This window comes from Halictus rubicundus, chromosome 11 (genome assembly GCF_050948215.1).
Source record: "Halictus rubicundus isolate RS-2024b chromosome 11, iyHalRubi1_principal, whole genome shotgun sequence".
NCBI classification, from domain to species: Eukaryota; Metazoa; Arthropoda; class Insecta; order Hymenoptera; family Halictidae; genus Halictus; species Halictus rubicundus.
Genome location: NC_135159.1, coordinates 3,489,402 through 3,499,237, shown reverse-complemented (window position 1 = coordinate 3,499,237; position 9,836 = coordinate 3,489,402). Strand labels below are relative to the sequence as shown.

Here is a 9,836-nt window from a genome sequence, read left to right as displayed (position 1 = left end):
ATTTATTCTCAATTAAAAAGCAATTCGACAAAAAAAAAAAAGAAAACGATCTTCTAAATAATTTGATGTTCCGACAGTTTCTCTCATATAGTAAACAACAATGAACAATCAATAAGAAACGACGACGTCTTCAAATCTTGTACTTTTTTTTGTCGATTAGGAAGGCTATAAGGACAGGTTTCTAATATGAAACACAATGTATTTGATTTTTTGTTAGTGTCGCGAACCTATCACAAACTTTAAGCTGTATCAATTCGATGGACATGGTTGTCGAACTTTGTAAATAAAGAATGTGGAGCTCTAAAATCAAACGAAATAGTGTGGTTTTTTAACTATAATGCCATATTCTGCAACCGCCGGTGTAAGATCCTCCATGGTCAGAGTGTAACGTCGATCCTTTCCTTTTGTTTTTGTGCTCTGATTAGCTCCGCGGGTCTTGCAATGCTGAAGAGCATCGTTCGCTATTTCAGATATGAATTTTTGCGCCGCCAAGGATACCAGTCTTACTCTATAATCAATAAAAATATTATTATTGAATCAATTAAGAAAGAAATTCCAATATTTATGAATTATATATTACATTCTGGGGTCTGTGGTATTGAAGCCAGCCGTGTGTAAATAATGTTCACTGATTGCGTCTGGTACCTAGAACAGGCATATATTGTTTTCAGGATGTGTCTATATATTCCTAACGAATGAACATTGATTATAATTATCTTTTCTATTACCGTAGGAGTATAATCCTCAAGTTGTAGAAGAAAATCAGAAAGAGGCTGACCAGCTGTTTTTGTTTCTTCGTTTCCTGTGTACATCGGCGGGGTTTCTCTTCCAAAGTCTTCTGCCATTGCAATCGACTCCTCCTCGCAAAATATTTCAAAGCTAAAAAAAGAAAGTGCGTAAATACTCAAATGTAAGATTTGACTTCTAACCTACAAATAATAAAAATACGTAACGCTTATGTATACGTGAGAAAATAGTCGAGAAACTTTCAGTAAATGTCAGAACCATACCTTTTTCAAATGTATTGACTCGTTTAGACGAATAGCATAATGTCAATCAACAAAATGACAAGGTATGTAAACTATGAATAAGCACGGAAATGTCAAGAATTCAAACATTTATTTATCTAGGGAATTTGCTGAAGGATGTGACATTCGCTAGGGAATATTCTAGGGGACATAAATCATTCTTCTCTTAGTAGTCGTTATTTATTCGATTTTTCATGTAATTTTGGTAACCATAAAGTAATAATACACATGTTCGAATCACCGGTACGACATTAGCTTACTAAATAATGCAATAAATATATAACAACTGAACACTTAATGAAAACTCACGATTTCATTAAGTGCGATCGTTTACTTTGATATTCGATGAAAAGCAATCTGAAAGGTAAACTTGGTTCGTGTAGAAATGCATATATAATACAAGTACGTTACGACAACTGTAAAGACTTGTTTAACGATAAAGACGGAAGCCAGGAATCTTTCTGCAATTTCTCGAATTTTATTTTATTCAGGTGGACGCTTTGAGCAATTTGTTCCGCCGTATGCGTCAGACCGTAATAGTCCACGAATAGGCCTTCTGGATCTACCAAGTACATGATAATCGTATGATCAACCTGAAATAGAATACGAATATTGATATTCACGTTGAGGATACTAACTAACTTTATATTACTAACAATGTAATCGGAATCTTTGTCCTTGGGTCCACTACTGTAGTACACTCTGTAAGCTCGGCACACTTCAGCAACCTGTTCTTTGGAGCCAGTAAGAGCAACAAATTTATCAGAGAACTCTCTGATGTATTTGCCTACTACTTCCGGCGTGTCTCTGTCAGGATCCACAGAGATAAATATGGGTTGAATTTTCGTATCATATTCTTTCTCTAAAACGCGATGCGGTGGTAAGAACAGGCGACGCAATATCATTGATATTTAGACAAGTCGAAGGCATACCAAGTACATTAACGACAGCTGTTAGTTTTTCAAGTTCATCCGGACATATGTCTGGACAATGCGTAAACCCAAAATATATCATGGCCCATTTTCCTAAAAAATCATCCGATCTAACTAATTTCCCATTAGGATCGACCAACTCAAATTTTCCTCCTATAGCAGCTTTTCCTATTTCGCGCCTCCTTTCTTTCTCCAGCAAAAGATCTTTCGATTGCTTTAAATAATATATATATGCTATAAAGGCTCCTCCAAGTATACTTGTAATCGTTGCACTTCTCAATGTAATAGGACTTTGAATTTTAAAAGTGCCTTTCGAGTGTTTTGGTAATGATTTGAAATCCATCTTCTGATACGAATTTTTAAAAGTATTTATACATCGTATCTGTAGATAATACTGCCTGTAGGTGTGCGCATGTTGAAAGCACTTCTGAAATCAGAATCGAGCAGTATTTAATTGACAATTAACAACGAAGTCAACTAAACGATACGAAACAAATATTTGAGTACACAACTATCAAAACGGTACTACTTGTGTCATTTAAACCATGTATTCGTTGTATGTATTTCTCTACGCTTCAGAATACGTCATTCTTAACGATGCTTACGTTTCGAAGAACTTGATTCGAACACCTGTTAAACAATGCAATCGACTGATTAATTAAATTTGACATTGTTCCAATGTGACTTCTGTTAAACGGTTTCAAAGTAAATATAGGTTATGTTATGTTACGAGTCTATCGACAAGAACACGTGTGTTATCATTGAAGCGCGCAATTTGAAAAATTCATTATTCGTATAAATGCATATAAAGAAACTACTATGTGATGTGATTGTACATATTATAGACAGTTACTTTCAACGCGTAATCTCTATTGTACGAAAAAACTTTATCAATGAAAAAAACATATTGTTAAGAATTTATCGCTGAACACCTGCGTCTTTATTGAACTCGATTTATTTATAATTCATCTATGTAACGATAATAGAGAAAATGATAGATCAAAGTATATCTTATGATTGACGTTATATTTATAAAACGTTGCATTCCTCGTGTCGTAGGGCTATTGATTTTTCTTGCGAATTCACTATAGTGTTTCGCATACAATACTCCCACCTAAAAAAATGTTGAAATAGAAAAGAAATTAAGGAATGATCGAACAATAAATACAACCGTTTACACGTGCCTGTTTCCTTTTCTGTCTTCGAGCGTAAGTTTGTTTATCAATAATCTATCTGAATACTGAATCGTTTTTTTCGAGCCATCCTCTGCTTCATCCATACTACTTTGATACCAAACCTGTGCCATTATCATTGTCTGATTATCAGTATGTGATTGATGTCTTGTTGCCGCGATGTTGTAATATGTCATTCGATCAATTTTCCGGTTTAACAATCTTGAACAAATATTTTGACAAAACTGTTTACATTTCGATGTGACATAAGAGATCGATTTTGTTGATTTATACAAATCATTCGACGTATAACTGACAGCTAAAGCATCAAATAAAACATCTCTTATCAATGCGTTACTTACGGGCATTCAATCTTGAACGTTGAATTGTATTGTTCGACCTTCATGAACAACATTCCCGATGTTCTTGGAGTGTCTTCGGATATTGTGGCTGACGCTCTGAACGGTTCACCTTGTAAGAACAAGAATAAAGTTCTATTTGCAATCGTTAACTGACCAATGCGATTTTCAATTTATACCACAAAATGGTTCCTCTTCTCGTGTCGTTAGATAATAGATCCCCAAAGCACCACGATCAGCTCCGTAACCCATTTCTTGAGACCAGAATGTGGACTCCATAGGAAAACACATTCCGTTTACGTAAGACCTTCTTCCTTGTGGACATGGCCAAGCACTGAACTTGCACGTTTCATTAAACATTCGAACGCTTTCCAGGAAGAGAGCCCAAGCTCGCAAATGACTACACGCAACCTCCCTAGTTAAGCTATCCTCTAAAGTGGTGGTTAATGATTAATGTTGCTGATCGTTATCGTATTATCGATTCCTTAACCGAAAAATTAAGAAAAAAAAAAAATATATAAGCAAACAGAACCATACCATTCATGTGGCTAACGACAACGGAGTTTTTTACATCGTTGCAGCCTGGCTGCTGCCTACCACCGTTGGGAAAGAAGTCGACATGACCAAGGGGTTTCAAGAGACCAAACCCATCTGCAAAGTCCTCGGATCCGTCCGTGTGAATCACATCGACGAGCTGAGCATCACTGGCGTCTAGTTTCCTCGATTTTTCTCGGAATAAGTGATTTCTGAAGAACGGAGACGCCGGGTCCAAACCAGTTATACGTCCCAAAAGATGATCCTTTCTTTTGAGAATCTCCGAGGCACAGCCAGCGACATGGGCACCGAGACTAAAGCCGATAACATGAATATGCTCAGAAGAAGTGCCAAGACTGATGGCATCCAGAAGAACCAAGCCCAGTTGACGACCGACTAGTTCGGTGTTTGCCACAGCTGCTGAATATGTTGTCGCCGCGCCTCTTGTCCAATCCAGAACTAGCACATTTACGTCTTGCTGAAAGACAATTTTTCATGCAATAGAATGCAAAAGACTCGCATCATAGTCAAAATATTGTTTAACCCTTAGATTACAATGTTCAGTAAGCTCTTTGCAAGGAGTATGGCTCCGACATCGCTACCACTTCCTTTGTAACCATGTATGATGACTTTCAGAGGCTTTCTTACATCGTATTTTGATTGCAAAATAGATTTAAAATCATCGCCATATCGAAGGCTGTCGGGTGAATCCTGTTTGGCACGGGTGTACAGCAAAAACCTGGTCTGAATTATACTTGGATGTTGTGGAGCTCGCTTTAATGTCAAATGAGCTGGCGGATCAGAGAAACAGCCGACCAAATCAAAGCAAATTTTCGGCTTGAAATCTGCACGTATTACTCCTTTTCTGTGCGGTATTATTCTGTTCCTCACAGTTAAAAATTTTACTGAAAACAAACAGAGAGAGAGAGAGAGAGAGAGAGAGAGAAATTTCAAGACAAAATTTTATTAAAACAATACTTAGTTCTGTCTTTGACTTACCTGTACGTTTGGCCTCTGTGTCCCATATAATAAACAATAGCATAATAATATAGTATTTTAAAGAAACAAACTGCATCTTTCTTTTGACCCCTTCTCACTGCTAAATCCTTATTAGTCCTACTGCACTCCTCGCTTCCTTTTTCTTCTCTATTTTTTCCTTTCTCCCCCTGGATCCTGGTCGATTATTACGATTACAAAATACAGGAACTATCAATTTTCGCAACCGCTGTTTCACTCAGAATAATCGTTTTACCATTTAAATTAACACTTGACTAAACAGTTGACTTGGATATACCATTCGGACATGCTACTATAGGCATTCTTAATTGTACAGACATACGCTACCAGCGATCAAAACAGTGCAAATATTAATATACAATACAAAATGATTTATTGATAACTGTGAATCGGACAATGTATACATAAATAATTCGATTTAAAGTCCTTTTGCTTAAAGAAATTTAAACTAATAGTAAAATATACTGGTTAAGAATACCGAATCGATTCAGGAGCAATACCTGTCGATGAAGCGTAAAGTGTGACACCGGCTCCGTTACGACTGGTTGAACGAAACACACGTGCATAAACTGCAAGACTTTCGCTCGGTCATCAACGATTATGCTATGTCCCCCTTTTACACCAACCAATATGATGTAATATTTAGGACGTCTCACAAGAGCAAACAAGGGCTTGTCGAGTTCATAGAAAGGCTTGTTGCTTTCACTCTGAGCATTACAGTGAGGTTTAACCAACGCGTTCACAGCAATAAATTCGCTATTTATATTTCTAGCTATATTTTTAGTTCCCTGAATACAAGAGCAGTTCATTTTCTATTACATATAAACGATGAATTTTTTCGAATCCTAGGTTTAAGATGTTAGCTATTTCTAACATTTTCCCAAACTCTCAGCTGCATGGATTAGTTATAAATACTTCAGAGATGTGTTTTGACGTATATGCTTAGCCTTTTACCATTATATCAGCTTGTACTTGAAAAAAAGATAAATACTTCATCAGACAAGTGTCGAGATTTTTACACGGGTACAGAGATAACGAAAACAGATGTAGTGGTACAATTTGGACTACCAAAAGCCTTCAGTGTTTTTTCTTTAAATCTTGACAAACCGGATAGACAAGTTCGCGCGTATAAATATTTTCCTAATCTAGTCGATCGCATACCGTTCCGTTGCAAGCTAGTAGACGAAGAATGTATGCATTCTCTTTTAAATTTTAGATTTCTCGATTCTCTTCTCAGAATTGAATGGATGTAACTTGGACCTGTATTTTGAACTTACGCGACACATAACTACTTCCCACACAGACTTGGATCTTTGGGACGATCAGAGGGAATTTCCATATGCGCAAAACGATTTTCAATCAGGATAATGATGCGATACATTGTAAGATTGCCGATCGGTATTTAAAAATTTGATTAACTACGTAACACATCAAGATATGTCGCAGGTGGTTCGTAAGATAATGCATCGGCGATTAGCGCGTTGGCTCCCCCCGCAAATGGCAATTTGTCAATTAATCCTCGATAAGAATATCTGTGTTTTTATACACGTATTTCGGTGGAAGATGCTTTATATACGGCTGGCGTTAACGAAGCATCAGTGACCGGTTCGAAATATCACCGCGTAACAATGCTGCCACTATTAACCCTTTTTTACTGTATTGCACCAGTGATACTGGGAATTCCTTTGTCCGAGTACGACTACGAGTCGATTAATAATGTTGACTTTGACGATGAGAACTGGGGTCCTGCTCCCCTTAAACAGGCTCCATCAGCTGTAAGTAAACTTTTCCTTATTTAAGTTTGACAGTAACGTATAAATATCAGTACTTTAATAATTAAAAATTCTCTTACTATTTACACCGTTAAATAATGCTGTTTTACCCCTGAAAGCAATTTAAAATTATTGTGGTAATATTACAGGCCGTACGTGGAGAGAAGTATGGATATCAAGGTGAAACTCACGAAGTTACCACTACAGATGGATATATCCTACAAGTGCATAGAATCGTAGGATCCAAGAAGAGTCCCAAAAGCAACAATAAGCCTGCTGTACTGCTTATCCATGGTCTTTTCGACTGCTCAGCCACTTGGGTGATGGGATCCCCTGAGAAAAGTTTAGGTACGTCATATTACCATAAAACTTATCTATCTCATTCGAATAAACGTTTTGAATTAAGAAGCGTTAAATGGGATTGCTATCGCTTATAGGATACATATTAGCGGATTGGGGTTACGACGTATGGATGGGTAATGTACGCGGCAACAGGTACTCCCGGAAACATAAATGGTTGACTACCAACGATAAAAAATATTGGATGTTCAGCTGGCACGAAATGGGGAAGTACGATCTTCCAGCAATGATCGATTACATACTGGAAGTAACTGGTCAAAAAAAAATCATGTACATTGGCCATAGTCAAGGGGGCACTGCATTTTTAGTGATGGCAAGCGAACGGCCAGAATATCAAGAGAAAATCGAAGCAGCATTCCCCTTAGCACCGGCATCTTTCATGTCTCATATGACAAGCCCTTTCATGCGACTTCTGGCCCCCTTTGTCGATAGTATTGAGGTAATATTCGTTAATTAGATCATTAAACATTGTTTAAAAACGTATATGTATGTATATATGTATGCACATACAATATATAAATGTATAGTACTAATTTTTAGGATCTCACAAATATGATAGGCATGTACGAATTCCAGCCATCGGGTAAATTTATACAAAGTGTAGCAAAAATTGCTTGCCAAGAAGAAGCAATTACAAGTCCACTGTGTAGTAGCGTAATATTCCTCATTGGCGGACCTAGTTATAAACAGCTGAATAGGGTAATGAGTACATTTCTGTTATACATACGGAACATTCGATATTGTATGTGGAACATAATATTATTATGAACTTTAATTTGTAGACTCTTATACCAGAAGTTGGTCAATACGATCCTGCCGGAGCAGCTGCTAGACAACTCGTACATTATGGTCAATTAATTAATTCTGGTTAGTAATAAGTATCTAACATTATTATTAGATACTTTTGCAATAATTCAAGATTACTATTACCCATTATTTTTCTAGGAAATTTTGCACAATACGATTATGGCTTATTCGGTAACATAAAGGCATATGGTCGCATTCATCCTGCTAAGTATAATCTTGCCAACATCAAGATGCCTGTGTACCTCTACTATAGCGACAAGGACCAATTGGTTAGCCACAAGGTTTGTCTTTTACAATTAAGGGCAGGTTTATTAAATGTACGAATACGATGCAAGCTTACTCGAGTCTTTGCAAAGTAGAAATAAATTCAGAGGACATTTGCCAGTCCTTATAGTAGTCTAAAAAAACTAATTTCATCGTGCTTTCATAGGACGTACAAAAATTATATGAGCAGCTGCCTAATGCTCAGAAGTTCAAGGTTCCACATAAGCAGTTCAGCCATTTGGACTTTGTCTGGGGCAAGGACGTCGACACGTTGTTATACAACAGGGTTCTGAGCCGTATGGAAGTTCACAGGAAAAACCTATGAGAAGACTGCAAAGACTGGATGCTTCGTTTACTTGGACGATGCTTTGTTCAGATACATATCAGTTCCTACTTTGTTGTTAAATTAAAAATCTACTCGTTTACACGCAATCTAAAAAAGGAAAACAATAAAAAAATAAATATCAATAAATATTGCTTCTATATAGTTCAAGTATTATATTGTATTAACCTAAAAGAAATCCACACTATTTTGTGGCAACCAGAGCTCCATCGATTTACGTCCGATCAAAAGGTTTCGAACGAGTACATACATGGAAATAGTTATGACATCTCGGCTTTTTGACGAGAGCAGCGTAAGTGTTAAAAACAACGGCCATAAGCTGTACATAGATCAATGTGAGTCATGAATTGTATAAAACGATCAAGTGTCATGTCATGCGTCATGCATAGAGAATACCAGCATCAGCAGTCCTAATATGGAAACTTATGGAACTACGTTTACAACCGTTCGAAATTGTGGCAATATCAAAAGCGAATGCAGTAAACTGGGTCCTAGTCCGTGCATACTAACAAGGAATAAATTAAGTTCTGGTCCGCTTGATGTGACCAAAGGAACCGTAGCTTCTTAGACCATATATGTATATAGTTACTACAGTCCTCGGAATCATAGTCCGACTTAATATATGTATATGAAATACACGGCTCTGACTCTATATTGAAATTTCCCTCCCATCGCCATTAATCAAAGATATGCTACATACAGCCGTTAGACCATATACACTGATATACACCAGAGAGTATACCAGAGTAGTGATGGGCATTATCGACTAAATTCAACTATCGACTAATTACTATTTAGTTACTACATACTATCGAATATTTAGTCGATAGTTTTTAGTCGACTGAAATTTCGTTTTAGTGGTTACGTCTAGATTGCGGGCTATAGTCTATGCCTACGTATATCACATATATAGTTTATATCGCATAAATAGCAATAAGATTTTAACATCTAATATGAATTAAAGTATTGAAATATCTATTACATATTTCATTACTTGCATATTTGCACGTCCTGTCATAATCATGTATTTCTAACCTTTTCGTTTCACCGTGTGACACTGACATTTGAAATTTCAAGATGGCGACGTGTAAAACAGTCGACTGAAATAGTAACCCAACCACTCCTAAGTTCAGTCGATAGTTTTTAGTCGATGGTGCCCATCACTATACCAGAGAGTATCCTCTCTGTATATACTTAGGTTTATATGGTCTAAGGCTATTACAACCAGTACGTTTGCATGGACACCAA

The 9,836-nt window shown here is 36.8% G+C and overlaps 4 protein-coding genes and 1 long non-coding RNA gene across 6 annotated transcripts; 1 reads left to right on the top strand and 4 right to left on the bottom strand.

Moving 5' to 3' along the window:
* Nucleotides 1-178: 178 nt before the first annotated feature.
* LOC143358874 (transcription initiation factor TFIID subunit 10) lies at nucleotides 179-1,147 on the bottom strand. 2 transcript variants are annotated; one of them, XM_076796382.1, is made up of 4 exons: nucleotides 1,011-1,147; nucleotides 729-879; nucleotides 581-645; nucleotides 179-508 (listed from the first exon to the last, which is right to left on the bottom strand). In XM_076796382.1, the coding sequence occupies exons 2-4, from the start codon at nucleotides 843-845 to the stop codon at nucleotides 307-309; spliced, it is 384 nt and encodes a 127-aa protein (XP_076652497.1). In that variant the 5' UTR covers nucleotides 846-879; nucleotides 1,011-1,147; the 3' UTR covers nucleotides 179-306. The 2 variants fall into 2 exon arrangements, with proteins under 2 accessions (XP_076652497.1, XP_076652498.1); XM_076796383.1 differs by having other exon boundaries at nucleotides 930-1,118.
* A 79-nt stretch (nucleotides 1,148-1,226) lies between these two features.
* Nucleotides 1,227-2,763, bottom strand: Scox (Synthesis of cytochrome c oxidase). Its single transcript, XM_076796381.1, has 4 exons — nucleotides 2,566-2,763; nucleotides 1,961-2,387; nucleotides 1,685-1,890; nucleotides 1,227-1,621 (listed from the first exon to the last, which is right to left on the bottom strand). The coding sequence occupies exons 1-4, from the start codon at nucleotides 2,629-2,631 to the stop codon at nucleotides 1,436-1,438; spliced, it is 885 nt and encodes a 294-aa protein (XP_076652496.1). The 5' UTR covers nucleotides 2,632-2,763; the 3' UTR covers nucleotides 1,227-1,435.
* Nucleotides 2,764-2,867: 104 nt separating this feature from the next.
* Nucleotides 2,868-5,308, bottom strand: LOC143358870 (pancreatic triacylglycerol lipase). The gene is made up of 7 exons (XM_076796376.1): nucleotides 5,025-5,308; nucleotides 4,581-4,930; nucleotides 4,029-4,503; nucleotides 3,671-3,922; nucleotides 3,495-3,603; nucleotides 3,145-3,354; nucleotides 2,868-3,074 (listed from the first exon to the last, which is right to left on the bottom strand). Exons 1-7 carry the CDS (start codon nucleotides 5,098-5,100, stop codon nucleotides 2,990-2,992), a joined length of 1,557 nt encoding a protein of 518 aa, XP_076652491.1. The 5' UTR covers nucleotides 5,101-5,308; the 3' UTR covers nucleotides 2,868-2,989.
* Nucleotides 5,309-6,670: 1,362 nt separating this feature from the next.
* On the top strand, nucleotides 6,671-8,730 carry LOC143358872 (lipase 3). The gene is made up of 7 exons (XM_076796380.1): nucleotides 6,671-6,817; nucleotides 6,964-7,162; nucleotides 7,252-7,613; nucleotides 7,715-7,873; nucleotides 7,957-8,041; nucleotides 8,120-8,262; nucleotides 8,412-8,730. Exons 1-7 carry the CDS (start codon nucleotides 6,671-6,673, stop codon nucleotides 8,568-8,570), a joined length of 1,254 nt encoding a protein of 417 aa, XP_076652495.1. The 3' UTR covers nucleotides 8,571-8,730.
* Nucleotides 6,689-8,462, bottom strand: LOC143358875 (uncharacterized). Its single transcript, XR_013083020.1, has 4 exons — nucleotides 8,322-8,462; nucleotides 7,006-7,147; nucleotides 6,895-6,926; nucleotides 6,689-6,826 (listed from the first exon to the last, which is right to left on the bottom strand). It is a non-coding gene; the product is annotated as an uncharacterized LOC143358875 (long non-coding RNA).
* Nucleotides 8,731-9,836: the final 1,106 nt, after the last annotated feature.

Excerpts from the sequence above, each read along its gene's own strand:
- LOC143358870 (XM_076796376.1), bottom strand. The coding sequence starts at position 5,100 with ATGCAGTTTGTTTCTTTAAAATACTATATTATTATGCTATTGTTTATT. Across the intron at positions 4,504-4,580 it reads CAAAGAGCTTACTGAACATT|CAAGACGTAAATGTGCTAGT; the intron begins GTAATCTAAGGG and ends ATTGTCTTTCAG. Across the intron at positions 3,355-3,494 it reads ACGTTCAAGATTGAATGCCC|ATTGTTAAACCGGAAAATTG; the intron begins GTAAGTAACGCA and ends TATTTGTTCAAG.
- LOC143358872 (XM_076796380.1), top strand. The coding sequence starts at position 6,671 with ATGCTGCCACTATTAACCCTTTTTTACTGTATTGCACCAGTGATACTG. Across the intron at positions 6,818-6,963 it reads TTAAACAGGCTCCATCAGCT|GCCGTACGTGGAGAGAAGTA; the intron begins GTAAGTAAACTT and ends GTAATATTACAG. Across the intron at positions 7,874-7,956 it reads GTTATAAACAGCTGAATAGG|ACTCTTATACCAGAAGTTGG; the intron begins GTAATGAGTACA and ends TTTAATTTGTAG.
- Scox (XM_076796381.1), bottom strand. The coding sequence starts at position 2,631 with ATGTCAAATTTAATTAATCAGTCGATTGCATTGTTTAACAGGTGTTCG. Across the intron at positions 2,388-2,565 it reads CGAATCAAGTTCTTCGAAAC|AAGTGCTTTCAACATGCGCA; the intron begins GTAAGCATCGTT and ends TTCTGATTTCAG. Across the intron at positions 1,622-1,684 it reads ACAAAGATTCCGATTACATT|GTTGATCATACGATTATCAT; the intron begins GTTAGTAATATA and ends ATTCTATTTCAG.
- LOC143358874 (XM_076796382.1), bottom strand. The coding sequence starts at position 845 with ATGGCAGAAGACTTTGGAAGAGAAACCCCGCCGATGTACACAGGAAAC. Across the intron at positions 646-728 it reads TTGAGGATTATACTCCTACG|GTACCAGACGCAATCAGTGA; the intron begins GTAATAGAAAAG and ends TGCCTGTTCTAG. Across the intron at positions 509-580 it reads AATACCACAGACCCCAGAAT|AGTAAGACTGGTATCCTTGG; the intron begins GTAATATATAAT and ends TATTGATTATAG.